General features: G+C 56.1%; 8 protein-coding genes across 8 annotated transcripts; 4 read left to right on the top strand and 4 right to left on the bottom strand.

Moving 5' to 3' along the window:
• Window positions 1-75: 75 nt before the first annotated feature.
• BO95DRAFT_439266 (pH-signaling protein PalC) lies at window positions 76-2,197 on the bottom strand. Its single transcript, XM_025585696.1, has 2 exons — window positions 728-2,197; window positions 76-665 (listed from the first exon to the last, which is right to left on the bottom strand). Exons 1-2 carry the CDS (start codon window positions 2,141-2,143, stop codon window positions 408-410), a joined length of 1,674 nt encoding a protein of 557 aa, XP_025446191.1. The 5' UTR covers window positions 2,144-2,197; the 3' UTR covers window positions 76-407.
• Window positions 2,198-2,315: 118 nt separating this feature from the next.
• Window positions 2,316-3,591, bottom strand: BO95DRAFT_439265 (Bromodomain associated domain protein). Its single transcript, XM_025585695.1, has one exon. The coding sequence runs from the start codon at window positions 3,454-3,456 to the stop codon at window positions 2,809-2,811; it is 648 nt and encodes a 215-aa protein (XP_025446190.1). The 5' UTR covers window positions 3,457-3,591; the 3' UTR covers window positions 2,316-2,808.
• A 234-nt stretch (window positions 3,592-3,825) lies between these two features.
• On the top strand, window positions 3,826-5,367 carry BO95DRAFT_353975 (uncharacterized protein; the record flags this gene model as incomplete). The annotated part of the gene is made up of 2 exons (XM_025582192.1): window positions 3,826-4,889; window positions 5,016-5,367. The coding sequence occupies 2 exons, from the start codon at window positions 3,826-3,828 to the stop codon at window positions 5,365-5,367; spliced, it is 1,416 nt and encodes a 471-aa protein (XP_025446189.1).
• Window positions 5,368-5,468: 101 nt separating this feature from the next.
• Window positions 5,469-6,656, bottom strand: BO95DRAFT_270012 (uncharacterized protein). Its single transcript, XM_025581577.1, has one exon. It carries the CDS (start codon window positions 6,188-6,190, stop codon window positions 5,570-5,572), a length of 621 nt encoding a protein of 206 aa, XP_025446188.1. The 5' UTR covers window positions 6,191-6,656; the 3' UTR covers window positions 5,469-5,569.
• A 1,052-nt stretch (window positions 6,657-7,708) lies between these two features.
• BO95DRAFT_270051 (aminoadipic semialdehyde synthase) lies at window positions 7,709-9,679 on the top strand. The gene has a single exon (XM_025581578.1). It carries the CDS (start codon window positions 7,957-7,959, stop codon window positions 9,358-9,360), a length of 1,404 nt encoding a protein of 467 aa, XP_025446187.1. The 5' UTR covers window positions 7,709-7,956; the 3' UTR covers window positions 9,361-9,679.
• On the top strand, window positions 9,478-10,497 carry BO95DRAFT_506775 (enoyl-CoA hydratase/isomerase family protein; the record flags this gene model as incomplete). Its single annotated transcript, XM_025591219.1, has 2 exons — window positions 9,478-9,931; window positions 9,993-10,497. The coding sequence occupies exons 1-2, from the start codon at window positions 9,594-9,596 to the stop codon at window positions 10,495-10,497; spliced, it is 843 nt and encodes a 280-aa protein (XP_025446186.1). The 5' UTR covers window positions 9,478-9,593.
• Window positions 10,498-11,555: 1,058 nt separating this feature from the next.
• Window positions 11,556-12,370, top strand: BO95DRAFT_460053 (uncharacterized protein; the record flags this gene model as incomplete). The annotated part of the gene is made up of 2 exons (XM_025588703.1): window positions 11,556-11,831; window positions 11,930-12,370. 2 exons carry the CDS (start codon window positions 11,556-11,558, stop codon window positions 12,368-12,370), a joined length of 717 nt encoding a protein of 238 aa, XP_025446185.1.
• A 216-nt stretch (window positions 12,371-12,586) lies between these two features.
• On the bottom strand, window positions 12,587-13,384 carry BO95DRAFT_348106 (uncharacterized protein; the record flags this gene model as incomplete). The annotated part of the gene is made up of 1 exon (XM_025582002.1): window positions 12,587-13,384. A coding segment is annotated over one exon (798 nt), but the record flags the coding sequence as incomplete, so codon positions are not given.
• Window positions 13,385-14,053: the final 669 nt, after the last annotated feature.

Raw genomic sequence — 14,053 nt, 5'->3', positions numbered from 1 at the left:
GGCCAGGGATGGTGTTTATACTATATCGTCTTTTTTTTTTGTGTCATGGTTGTACTACATGTTGCTTTCCGAAATTTCTCAACGGTTTTCTGTTTCTTGTCTGCTTTAGCTATACTACCTACCTACCTACCTACCTACCTACCTACCTACCTACCTACCTACCTACCTACCTACACACCCCCTCACCTATGCGATGTATGTCATTGGATTTGGGGTGGAAAATATCGATATCGGGATCTTTTCTTGCTTTGTGATTCTGGGTCAGGCTGCGAGAGAGGGTGAGGTTGGTGTATGTAGAGGAGAGAATTTAGAAGAGGGTTGGAGTAGAGGGATAGTGATCACGACTCGATTTGTATGAGACATATGTTGCTATTTGATCAACTACTCCTCCGCTCATCAACAGGGTATCAATAATATGCACTGTCCGTCCGCCCCGGTACGGTCCCGGGCGTCCACACCCTCGACACACCAGCAGGCTCCTCATCGCTCTCCTCGACATCGCTGCCCGGCCCAAAATCATCCTCCGCCGGCGGCGCACGCATGCGCACCAGCTGCTCCTCGTCCAGCGAGGGGATCCGGTACGCACCCGGCGGAGCATGAATATCACGGCCCGAAGGTAAATTCGCCAACAGATCCGCCGACGGCGGTATCAACTGGGTGTTAATCTGTCGTCTCAAACGTCAGCATCATTTCCCACCATTCATACAAAGGCAGGAGTAAAACCAACCGTATTGTTCATCCGCACCCACTTCGTCTCCAACATCTCAATCACCCGACCTTCCTCGTCTCTCCCCGCATTGTCCCCAGGCCCAAGCTCCTTCTTATCACCACTACCACCCTGCGACCCAGCATCCTTCTCCATCTTCTTCTCCTCGAGTTTCTCCTTGAACCCCTGCTTGAACCTGGAGAACTTACTACCCCCCTTCGACGCAGCCTCTTTCTCCGCCTCCGTCTTCGCGCCACCGCCGCGGCTTCTCACCCCCAGCGCCCCCTTGGCCGCCTGCAACCACGCAATCGCCTCCCCGATCTTCCCCGCCAACTCCGCATCGACCCCAAAGAACCGACACGCGCGGGCGCGCGCCACCCGTCCCAGCACCCGCGTGTACCCCAGCAGTTCCTCCTCAATGGCCCCGGTCTTCCCGGTCCTACCTACGACGGACCCCAGCCCCGCCGCCGCTTGCTCCGCGTACTCGGCGGCCCGGATACACAGGCGGGCGAACAGGTGCGCGCGCACCTTCGGGATCTCCGGCGCCCGCACCATCCAATCCTTGTCCCGGGGATTGCGCGCCTGGATGCAGGCGAAGACGTAGGAGTCGTCCTTCAGGACGGCGAGGAGGGTGGCTTCGGCGAGGGCGAGGGCGGAGAGCGCGGTTTGGGTGCCTGGGTCAAGGTCGGGGAGGGAGGGGGTTGTTGTTGCGGTAGACGTGGTGGTAGGGGCTGTGTGCGGGGATGTCATCGATGTCGACGCAGCAATGGCGCGGGCGGCGGTCGCGAAGGCAGGAGATGAGGCGAGGAGGTTGTGGATGGCGCTGGCTTGCAGGAGGTATCGGGTGGCCGTTTGGACGGCGGCGATGCGTTGGTCCGGCGTCGGGGTCGTCGCCGCGTACAGCGTCCGCATCAGCCCTGTGTGCGCCAGCAGGCTGAGCACATAGCCCAGCGTCGTGAGCACGTAGGCGATCTCGAAGTCAAGGCCCTCCCCGCGGATTCGGTGGCCGCTGCTGCTGAGAAATTTGCTGCCGCCCCCGCCCCCGCTACTGGGTGAAAAGGCAGATGGGGAGGTAGGGAGGTTTTTGAGTGATAGGGTGGTGCTGGGTGCGGTGGTGAGGGTCGGGCGCCAGAAGGTGACGATTTCGCTGTGCAGGGTGATCTCGATCTCTTCGCTGGTCGCGTCGCTGGGCTTGCTACTTAGACCGCTGGAGATGGCTTCGAGATAGGGGAGGTAGGTGGTTAGGGTGGTCAGGAGGGTGGATAGGTGCGCGTCTTGTTGCGGGCCGCGGGGTAGACGCTTGTGGGCTTTGAGTGCCTGACGCAGGGCATGGCGGGCGGTGGTGGCTGCTTGCGGGAGGGATGGATGTGTGCTGGATGAGAGGAAGTTCTGGAAGGAGAGATGAGAGGTGGTCGGAAGGGTGAAGGCGTAAACCATGGTGGGTGGGCGTGTTTGGTGCGGAGAGTTGTTGTCGAGAGGAGGAGGGAAAGGTGAGGGGAGAAGCGGAGGTGGAACTACGGAGTTATCAGTTATCCGTTGGCGGTTGGATGAGACCACCCACCGCCGGCCAGCCAAGCATTGCCTAGAAGTTCTCATATAGGACAGAATCATAAGGATTCATCTTAGTGGTTGAGATGTTTTATACATTCAGCTCATCTCAAGTACGCGAGGCTCCTGAATTGCGCCCCTAGTAAGGTAGATACATGAAAACCCTCCATGTTGTCCTGCCATCCCTCGGATGCATTCTCGCAATGACATCGTCCTCTTGTTTCTCAAGTTTGCGCTGGACTCGGCCACACCGCTTATGTTGCAATTCTGGATGGCGTAGCTCCTGTGCTTAGCGTCAACGATTTAGGTCGAAGGAGGTTGTGCCCCCGGCCGGATGGCGAATGGGATGGCTTTCTGCTACTAGCAATGCCGTTCAGCTGGACCAGCCAACTGGGGTCGAATGGGCGAATTGGGTCCCAAACGTGGAGAAGGGGATATTCTCATACGCGAAGATTCCGCGCTTGACTTGGGGTACTGGGTCTCATGGTCGGAGGTGACCAAGGAAACCAAAGGAGTCATCGTAGATAGAATGCGGCACACTTCCATCTATCCCATCACACGTCCATTCCCTCTCCATCAGACAAATTGCTCGGTGCACTGCTCACGACCGAGGAGTCGCTGTCGGCCATATAGGGTGCGCGGGATCGCATCTGGGACCCCCAATCCTGCAGGGTCGGTGCACCGCCCTCGATCACGATCGGGTGTTCCTCGCCGCTCTTCCCCAGCACGGTCCCCGCATATCGCGACTCTTCTCCCGTCTTGCTGTGTTTCTTCTTCAAGGCCGTCAGGAAGTCCTCCTTCTCCAGGGAGTCCGCGTCCACCATGTCCCCTTCACTGGGCACGAACCCAGCGATGCGCCGGATCTCGCGGTTGGCGGGGCCGGTGAACCACGACAGAAACCCTTCTAGTCCTCGCATGTCCTCTTCCGCTTGCCATTCCTCCTCCCATTCCCGCAGTTGCGGCCGCAACGCGCCTGCATCTTGTAAGGCCTGGTAAATATCTTCGAGCACGGGGATGGGGTCTTCGGGGTGGGCGTTGGCTGCATGGGCGCTTGTGGATGAGGCAAGGAGCATGATGTATCGGGCCGTGAGGTCGGCGAGAGTGTCTAGGACTGAGGGACGCGTCGAGTGGAAGCCTGCAGCGCGCAGGATCTGAATGATCGGAGGGCGGAGAAGAGCGTTATGTAGATTGGAGCCGGACATGGCTGGAGAATTCGATGGCAGTGAGGTGTGATAGAGGTCAGGTTAAAGTGAGGGAACCTTCTCTATCGGGCGATTGATCAAATCAAGCTGAAGAACAAGGTAGTTGAGGCGCGCACATGAATTGGAGAAGATAAGAAGGATGGAAAGTTGAGGAGGAACAAGCGGAGTTCAACCAGGCCGTGTCGCTCTTCCGCCTTTCCTTCCTCCCTCCGCCTACCACCACCACCCTTCACCATCACCACCTCTTGCCATTACACCCTTCCCCTTCTCATTTCTCATTATCTCCCTCAGAATCTCCGGAATCCGCCTTGCATTATTCAGATCTAAACAGCTGATACTCGCCGCCAGTCTGGTGGAACAACTTTCGTCATGTCGGAGACCCCCCGGCCGTCTCTGAAGCTCACCTTCAACAAGAACAAGGCGAAAGCATCAGCGCCCTCGACCCCATCTCAACCTGCCCCTCCTACGCCAAAGCCAACGGAGACTCCCCAACGCAAGATCACGCTCAAGATCCCACGGAAACCATCCGTTGCCGAAGGAGCAGGAGAAGATGAAAAGCCGAAGAAGAAAAAGCCGTCCAAGAAGCGCCCAGCAGAGGGGCCCGCGGTACCAGAACCGTCCGTCGCCGCCGCCGCCGCGACCGCATCCGCTGCAGCAGGCCCCAAACGCCTCAAGCTGATTAACCCGGCCAAGAAACCCGGCGTGCAGTCTATCCGAATCAAGAACAAGGGGCTGGTCCCTAATCGCCCGACCGGTGTTGGCTACGATTCGGAAGCCTCCGACACGGAGATCGATCCCGCGATCGAAGAGCAGTTTATCCTACGCATGCTGCCCGGGGACGACTGTGAATATCTCCGCCGTGCCATCGCCGAGCGCCGCTTCGACCGATCGGAGTTCTCCTTCAAGCCGCTGACGCGCGAAGGCCGCCGTGCCATCTTTAAGGTCCGCGACCGCCAGTACGCCGCCGCGCTGGTGGACTTGCCGTGCATCATCGAGGGTATGAAGAGTTGGGATCGGCGCGGATGGTACAAGTCTGCGGATATATGCCAGATGCTGCTGATCCTGGGCCCTGTGGCCAATGAACAGGAGGCTCTGGATTATCCAATACCGGACGAGGTTTCCCTGACGGATGACAAGAACCTGCAGTATCCGCATGGTCTGGCGCCGCCTCTACGGTGGGTTAGAAGGCGTCGGTTCCGTGAGCGGGTCAGCACCCGGACGATCGAACAGGTCGAGAAAGCGGTGGAGGAGATGGTCGCGCAGGACGAAGCCTCGATAGCCCCGCCTCGCTACGAGTTGGTGGACGCAGCCTCGTTGAATCGGAACGAGGGTATAGTGCAAAGTGGGGAGTATGAAGACTACGGTGACGAGTATTACGACGAAGAACAGGATGCAGAGGGCGAGGTTGATGAAGCTATGGACGCTGGGGCTCTGTTTGAAGACGATTTCGAGGACGCTCTCGCAGCTGAAATGGAGGCTGCGCTGGCTGCCGGAGACGAGGGCGATGCTGCTGCTGCTGCTGCTGCTGCTGCTTCCGCCGCCGCGGCCGGTGCTGCGAGCGGTCCGCACTCAGACGCTGGTGTTTACCAGGCCGGTACGCCTATGGCGACCAAACCCTCCACACCAGCAGCCGACACATCGGGCGACGAGAGTGACGGATCGGATGGTGAGGATAATGATGAGCCGGGCGACGAAATGGATGAAGAGCAGCTGGAGCAACAACGCCAGCTACAGCAGCAGCGCGAGGAAATTGACGAGCTGGAGGCTTTGATCCGTGCCGAGACAGTCAAGTGGGAGAATATGCCGAACGCCATTCTTAAGAACAAGCTGGCCAAGCGCATCAATGACCTGAAGCAGGATCTGGCATTGAAGAAGGTATCCATCGGAGAAGGAGACGATGCTGATGATTGAAATTGATGTACACTGTGATACCCTCGCGTATCGCCTGGTCAGACAGCCGCAAAAAAAACAAACCAAATTTATGTCCACATTAATCATTAAAACATCTCGGACTCGACAAACGAATATCAGAAAATCGTTATGTACCATTTTCCCAAAAATGAGCTCTATCCACAAAGACAAAGAAGCCTCTCATGTCATTAAGCGCGAGCATTCACCCAACAACAGGATCCCCCGTGCCTCTGGCGACCGCCCCCTTGACATCCAACTCCCTATCCTGCTTCAACTTCCGCTCCCTGACGGCCTCCCTCTCCGCCAATGCCCCATCATCGTCCGGCTCCGCCGGCGACTGTCCCACCCGCTCCCCCAGGACCCGCTCATGCTCCTCGGCCTTCCGGTCCATATCCGCCGCCAACCCCTTCTCATACCCTGGGCCCCCGGGCCCACTGGCACTGCCCACTGCACCGGCATGGGCCCCGGCCTGCGCTCGCGCGCGCGCCCGGCCGGACGTGCTCTCCACCGCGTGGGCGATCTCCCCCTCCGCCGGCTGCTGCTCGACCCCGTACTCCAGATCGACCCCCGACGCCGCCCGGTGCAGGGCCTCGCGCTCCTGCTCGCGGTCCGCGTTCAGCTGGCGCAGGCGCTCATCGTTGGCCGGGCGGGAGTCGGCGGTGCGCCGCGTGATGGAGGAGGTCGGGTCCCCGCGCTGTCGGGCTTTGGATTGCTGGGGTGTGCGCTGCTCGTAGGGCGTCTGGGTCACCGGGTTGGAGGCTTGGTTGTAGCCGGCCTCTTTTGGGGGTTGGGCGGGTTGGTCGGGTTGGTGGGTGGATTGCATTGTGTTTTGTAGCTGGTAGTTCTTCGGGCTAGGGTATCAAGATTGTATCGGACTGTTTGCTCGTGTGGGTGTGGGTGTGTGACTGCTTCGTGTAAAAGGTGTCTGGGATTGGAAACTGTGGTTTGAAAGTGGTTTGTAGTGGTCTGTAGTGCTGGGTTGTAGTGAGCTGGGTGGTAACTTTAGTTTATGAGTATTGGGATGGGATGACGTCAGTGATGATGTCGGTTTGCGGGTGGAGGGGAGGGGGGGACGAGCTGAGAGATGAGTCTCATTGATATCGGACATTTGTGATTGGATCTCCGGGGTGAATTGGTGACTGTAGATAATAATGCGCACTCGTTTCGAATTCTGCCTTTATTAGTTGTTTCGTGTTTTGCTGGGATCTAACTTAGTCGCTTGAGCTGTGCGCTGGTTCAATATACTGCATTCTCGACGTAACACCCGGATACTAAAACACCATCTACATTTTCTGATAATATCAAATGATTTGAGACAAGGCCATCAAGTTATCCTCTCAGAGGTACGAAGCAGAGCAAAGCCACTATCTTTTTTCAAAGTGGAGTTCCGTAGACAGAGACCACATACCCTCATGCGAATCCGGAGTTCAAGTTATATAGTATATATCTAGCTGGGCGACGAGGCGTACGTGTTATTGTGAGCGCTTGATGGATCAAGCCCAACCGGACTTGGTTACTCTGGTATTCTGCCTGTCTCCGTGTGCATTGAATGGCTTGAATTGTGTTGCTTAAGGCTCTCGGACACTCAAAATTTTGGGTTGGGTTATCGATGCTGTCTTGTAGGACGGGGATTGATATTGCGAATAAGGGTGTATGCTAAATGCTCTGTCAATTTACTCGTAAGCATGAGGTGTTGGAATGGTCTTTGACAATTGCTGGAGGTTCTTCTGGGGTTATGTGACTACCAGTAGGAGTTAGGCTGGTGTGTTCTTGAGATGAGTTGTGGCCAGGGGGGGGGGAGCGTGAGTATGTGGGTGGGATTCTCGGGGACTGTCCTTTGTCTCCTTTCTCATCTTGAAATGATTACAGATCTTCAGGTTTAAGTTGTGGGCAGTTGGTAGTGGGAAGATAATGCATGGAGGGGGACTTGTTTTGCTGAATCTGTCGAAGTATGAATAGTCCCTAGCAGACTGCATTCGATGTACATACAGAATAAGTGTGGAATGTGTGTATCCTCGTGTTGGCTGTTTATAATGTGGACGGAAATCTGGCCAAGTCACATAAACTGCATTGTTTTCGTTATATGGGGGCATATGTGCAAGCTCAGCTAAGCTTCAGGCGGCATGGGAGGCAGCCATAGTTCACTGCACTAGCATCAAGGCAACCGAGGGGCAGCGCTTTCGTGTGCCATTGTCGAATCATGCACTGCTGAATGGACTGCCGCTATACTACTATGTAATATAATAAGGAGGACACCAACTAATGGCTCTCGTGCAGTTGCCACTCACTGCGGTCAGCCAGGTGTGAGTCATGGATCACATACCGCGCTTGATATGACTTAGCCCACACCACACCACACCCACAGCGCAGAGCACGCAATGTAGTGCGGAGATATGAGGGAAATAGGAAGCCATTGGCCACTGCAGTAAAAGTGAAAATTCGTGGCAGCCAGCCTTGCTTGCTGTTGACTCTTGTCAGAGCGTATGCCTATCCTCTGCCACGCATCTTCCTTCCCACACACTCTAAATTCCTTTCGTCTATTTCTCCCATTGTCAGCAGTAAACCCCCATCCTCCAAAACGTATCAACCATGTCGTCTGCCGCCGGTAAGAAAGCTCTTCTTCTAGGTGCTGGATTCGTCTGCGAGCCAGCCGTGCAAGCCCTCTCCGACGCCGGGGTCCATGTCACCGTGGCCTGCCGCACGCTCAGCGCTGCACAATCCCTTGCGGGCAACTACAGTAACACCACAGCCATCGCCCTCGACGTTGCCAGCGAGCCGGCTAAGCTCAACGCCGCCGTCTCCCAAGCCGACATCATCATCTCCCTAATCCCCTACATCTACCACGCCACCGTCGTGAAAGCCGCCATCGCCCATAGCAAACCCGTCGTGACGACCAGCTTCATCTCCCCAGCGCTGAGGGAGCTCGACTCCTCCGCCCGATCCGCCGGCGTGACTGTCCTCAACGAGATCGGCCTCGACCCCGGCATCGACCACCTCTACGCGGTGAAGACGATCGACGAAGTCCACCGGGCCGGGGGCAAGATCCACGCGTTCACCAGCTGGTGCGGCGCGCTGCCCGCCCCGGAGAACTCCGACAACCCCTTGGGGTATAAGTTCTCGTGGAGCCCGCGGGGTGGACTCTTGGCGCTGCTCAACTCGGCGCAGTGGTACCGCGACGGCCAGATCACCTCAGTGGAAGGCAAGGACCTGATGGCGGCCGCCACGGCGCAAGGCCTCTTCCCCGGATTTAATTTCGTTGGATATCCCAATCGGGATTCGGCTGGTCTCCGGGAGTCCTACGCCATCCCGGAGGCGCTCACGGTCTTCCGGGGCACCCTGCGGTACGCGGGGTTTCCGGAGGTCATTCGGGCGCTGGTGGGGTTGGGGTACTTCTCTCAAGACAAGCTCCCGGCTCTCGCATCGGATTGCAGTGGAAGACTGACGTGGGCGCAGTTGACGGCGCAGCTTCTGGGGCTTGCCGCGTCTGCCTCTGCTGAAGACGTGCAGGACGCTGTGGTGAGGAAGTGCTCGTTCATCCTCGCGGAGAAAGGCGAGAATAAGGAGGAAATCGATCGTGTGCTGTCAAGCCTTCGCTGGCTGGGACTCTTCGATGAGACTCAGCTGGTGGACGGACGTGACACGCCTCTGGATACGCTGTGTGCCGTGTTGGAGCGGCAGATGGCGTATCAGCCCGGGGAGCGGGATATGATCGTGCTGCAGCATCTCTTTGAGATCGAGAACGCGGACGGGTCGCGAGAGAGGCGCACCAGCACGCTGGTGGAGTACGGTGAGCCGGTTGGGCCTGGGTCGCGCAGCGCCATGGCCAAATTGGTGGGGTTGCCCTGCGCGGTGGGCGTGTTGGCGGTGCTGGAGGGTCGGATTCAGGAGAAGGGCATGGTGGCGCCGTGGACGAATGCCCGAATTGCAGAGACGCTGCGTGAGGAGTTGAAGGCGCGCTTCCAGATTGAGTTGAAGGAGAACATAGTGGGTTGAGTGCATATGTAGGAGGAAGCAAGTGGATGGATGAAGCTTTAGCAGCATGTGATGCCGCGGACATGAGCATGATTACATTATCAGTTTCTCCCTCCGCTCTCCTCGGCCGAAATAAACTAACTACATAGTTCTCCCCACATTTTACCATATCGTATAAGATCATACCAATCCACAAGTATAGCATAGACACATTCCCCTAGACTCACAGCATTTGTTCATTATATCAAATCAACATGTCTACACCCAATCCAACACCGTCGCCCCTCTTCACCGTCCCCATCACCTCCACCAGCGGCACCTTCACCTGCACGAACCCGTCCGCGGCGGAACAAGACCGCAACATCTACATCCTCACCTTCACCTCCCCGCCAGACAACCGCCTCACGCCCACCTTCATCGACGCCTTCCTGCTGGCCCTCGACATCATCGAGCACCGCTACCCCAAGGGCGTCGTGATCACCACCAGCGGCATCCCCAAATTCTACAGCAACGGTCTCGACCTCGAACTCGCGCAGTCCACCGAGGGCTTCGTCGAGAAATGGTTATGGAAGTTATTCCGGCGCTTACTTACGTAGGTCTTCACCTTTCCCCCAATTTTACTCAAATGTATAACGAAACCAACCGGCAAAAAGCTACCCAATGCCAACCCTCGCCCTCGTGAACGGCCACGCCTTCGCCGGCGGCCTCATGCTGGCCATGTACCACGACTACCGGATCCAGAACCCCAGCAAGGGGTACCTGTGCATCAACGAGCTGGAGTTCGGGGTGCCGCTGCAGTCGCCCATGATGAGCGTCTTCCGGGAGAAGCTGTCGGCGACCGCGTTCCGCGACCTTGTGCTCGAGGCCCGGCGTTTCGGCGGGCCCGCCGCCTCCCGCGAGGCCGGCCTCGTCGACGCGTACGGCGGGCTGCCGGAGGCGGTGCAGCTCGTGCGCGATCGCGGCCTGCAGAACAAGGCTGCCACTGGCATCTATGGGATGATGAAGGAGGAGATGTGGCGGCAGTCGTTGGGGATTCTGGATGCGCATGCGGAGATGGTGGCGTGGCGGGATCGCGTGGAGGAGCGGAAGGCGGAGGAGGAGGGGGCCGCGAGGGGGAGGGTCGAGGCTTGGGAGAGTGAGGTTAAGGCTAAGCTTTGATTGTCTTTTGCTTTCTGCTGGGGGGTTGAGGGATGGGAGCTGGGGGAGGGGGGTGGGTACTAAGAGGTATTAGGTGAGGGTGAGGGTGAGAGTGAGGTTGAAGATCTGGTGGGTTATGTGGACCTTGGTTGTGGTGTTTCTTGGACATATGCTAAACACTTGGTTGTTCTCCGCTAGATGCGGTGGATTATAGGTCTCCATCACTTAGACATGATGAATAAAGCTGTATGCATGTACAGTATTCTTGAGCTCAATTGCTCATCCTTCCGAGTTCAAGTTTGGACACTTTCATCGTGGCTATTTGCTGACTCCTCGCTGCAATTTGACACTTCTCTCTGGGGCTGGGGCTATAGCTACATTTCCAGATGATATGATACTAGGAGTAAGGAACTGCCGGAGACAGCTATCAGAAGAGAGCTACCTATAAGTCTACTCAGAGAGTAGAATCATCTCACCTCATCTTTAGAAGTCTTATAAATTAGATACTGCTGAGATTAGATCCAATAAAACTAGTATACTTTTAACAGATCTTATCCAATATTATAAGGTTAGATGTATAATCACGTACAATAGTATCTGCATTTAGATGTATAGATTTCCTCAATTTTTAACATCTGAGGAACGAGTACTTAAGATACTGGATTAGTACTATTTAATCAAATAATCTATATTCTTAGAATGACTTTCAATAATATATAGCAGCTTTCTGCCCACTAGCACGCAGTATACCCACATACTCCTTCAGCATGTATCCAGCGCTTCCGGATTTACAATGACCATCATGACCCAGCACGGGCTTTTAAATCAATGCTCAATACCTTAAGAGTTGTAGAACCCGTCAAGAAAGTGAGAGAGAAAGTGGGAGAAGGTGTAATCAGCATGATCCACTGTGAACTTCATCCCCCCTCTCATTTCACCTACGCTTCATCTAATCTCATCTCTACTCCAACTCATCTTGTCATCTCTTCTGACTTTCAGGGAACGACTTACTCCTCCGTTCAGGCGTATCAAGAACTCAACCAGACTAAGCTCGTTTACCCCATATCCTAAATTCCGAAATGGGGAGAAAGAAACGCAAGGCCACCCCATTGCCACCCTCCAGTCCGGTACCTTCACCTCACCCTCGATCTCACCCTAGCGCGAGAGAGCCTGACACCTCCACCTCCACCACGGTCCACGACCGATCCAAGCGCTGTGAGAACGACAGCTTCTACACCTTTCAAAAGTCCCAGCTGGCGTGGGCCAGGTTCTGGGCGGAGAAAGCCGCGAAGCTTGCGTCCCCGTTCGCGACGCTGGACGATGAGGACGACGCAGCACATGTGAAGGTTGATCAGGTGGGATTGAAGATACATATTAGGGTATGGAATAATGAAGACACATGACGGAATTCTTGAGTTTGCACGCTCTGCTGACATTGAACCCCCAAAATTAGAGCAAGAAGGTATCTGGACAGATGGTCCCGCGATACGATGGTAGCGATTCGAACCCGCCTCTGTCGCGTGAGGCCGTCGCCGATATCGTCATGCAGACGCGGGCCGATTGTCCCAAAGCGCAGGCCTGGCTGAGCGCACATGCATGCGGATATGAGCAGGTTGGTCCGGGAAAACGAAAGCTTGGGATCATTGAACAGGAGCATAGGAGGAAGGCGACTGTAGAGAGCCTGCGGTATCGGACGATGATTGCATTGAAAGCATCGGAGGCGTCCAAGGACGAGGTGCGCGAAGTGATGGCCATGCTACCCCCGGTGCAGCTCAAGACGACCCCGGCGATCACCACTGAGGCTGAGATGGAAGCACAAGTTGAACGGGTTGAGAAGGCCCATGAGAGGCTTCAGAAGACACTTGCGGTGTTGAAGGATTTCAAGTGTGCTTGATTGGTTGTGATGTCGCTGGGAAGATTCCACATGTCATGTACTGTACACGCGGACGTCTCCTGCAGGTGTGGTAGTATTCTCTTTTGTGGTTGCTGCACGCTTCTGTGATCTTAGCCATTGATATGAATGCTAATGTTGTCACCGTCTAGTCGATTTACCGAACAGATTTTGATTTTAGAGAATGAGGCTTGATCAGGACTTCTTGCTCTTGGCTCCAGTCCCCTTGGCCTTGCTCGAGCTGTCTAGCTTATCCGTCAACGGTCGATACGGTGAAGCCAGGAGATACTCTGGGGCCCGCTGGACGCTTCCGTCCCTTCGCGGCTCCCCCGCGGATGGCCGGCGCCGCTGTTCCTCGTGCATCTTATCTAACGATTCGCCCACGATATGATACTTGGCCCAGTTGATCGGAGGCATCCGAACCACGTTTTGGGGAGGGGGAATCGTTCCAAAACCAGATGCCTTCCCTTCCTTCGAATCATCCTCCATCTCATCATCCTCATCTTCATCCTCGTCACCATGCGTAGTGTCATGGCTGAAGTTGATAAACCCGCCCTTATCCTTCGCCGTGAGATTCCCCGCAGCCAGTTCGCGCGCAAAGCCTTCCGGGTCCGCCGCCGCCGCTCGTTTCATTTCATCCAATGTCCGGATATCTCGCAGGGTCTGCTGCTTCTGGAGCTGCAAGATCGAGATAGCAGCGCGTAGTGCGATCGCATCGGGGTTCTCGCTTTCGGAGATGGGCACCGGAGCGGGTTCCGCAGCGAAGAAGGGTGCTGCACGCGGGGCCTGCGGGGGAGGAGCAAAGTCCGGCGTCAAGCCGTTGTAGGGCGGCGCTGCCGTTGTGGGAGAGGGCGATGCGGCGGGAGGGACGATGGGGTGCGATACCCCGTTTGCCGCGGAGGGAGGGATGACAGGTGCGAGATGCGCAAAGGTCGGTGTTACAGGAGAATACGGTGGGCGCGGCGGAGTCCCTGGCCGATCGGGCGAACTTTCTTGAGATTCTTGTACAGGCTGCATACCCTATGTTGCTCCCCGTGCGGTGTTTCCTTGACCGTAGAATTTTTGAGGGGGCGAAAATGAAGGACGGGATCGATCCCTCTATCAAGCGGATTGCTGGATCGATGGACTGCTGGCGGCGATCGGCGATGACGTCTGCGTTGTGCTCACTGAGGGGTCCGTGTTGGGGGGGGGGGGGTGGAAGAGCGAGGCGAGCCGTTTGTCTGTCAGCAGAGGATAGTTTCAGGCTATCAGGATAATGTTTGTTTGGGCGACTGTGGTACTGTAGCAGAGGTGGAAAGTGGTAAGCAGAAGGCAGAAGGCAGAAGATGGAAGTGATAGCAGTGATGATGGGGCAGATGGGTTGGATGGAGATGATAGGCGGCTTATCGTTAGGGGAATTCATTATCGGGCAGTGCGGAGCAATCGAAGCTTCCAGCCGCCAACTCAGGAACCGGAGCCACCATCTCCTAGTTAGTCCTTCAATTGTCTAAGAACAGGACGTAGTTCAATTCATAGACAAGACAATGTAACAATTGGATTGCTAGGGCTACTAGGATTCATAATCCTATACTATATTGACCATCTCCACCACCATGCAGAAGAAAGTAGCTACTAGAGACCGCACCGTGCCGTAGATGGTTGCATGGCCTGATTGATGGGATGGGTGGGCTGACTGGATCGAAGCTG

This window comes from Aspergillus brunneoviolaceus (assembly GCF_003184695.1).
Source record: "Aspergillus brunneoviolaceus CBS 621.78 unplaced genomic scaffold BO95scaffold_8, whole genome shotgun sequence".
In the NCBI taxonomy this organism is placed as follows: domain Eukaryota; kingdom Fungi; phylum Ascomycota; class Eurotiomycetes; order Eurotiales; family Aspergillaceae; genus Aspergillus; species Aspergillus brunneoviolaceus.
The sequence above is the reverse complement of the archived record's forward strand: the minus strand, read 5'-3'. Positions and strand labels throughout refer to the sequence as shown.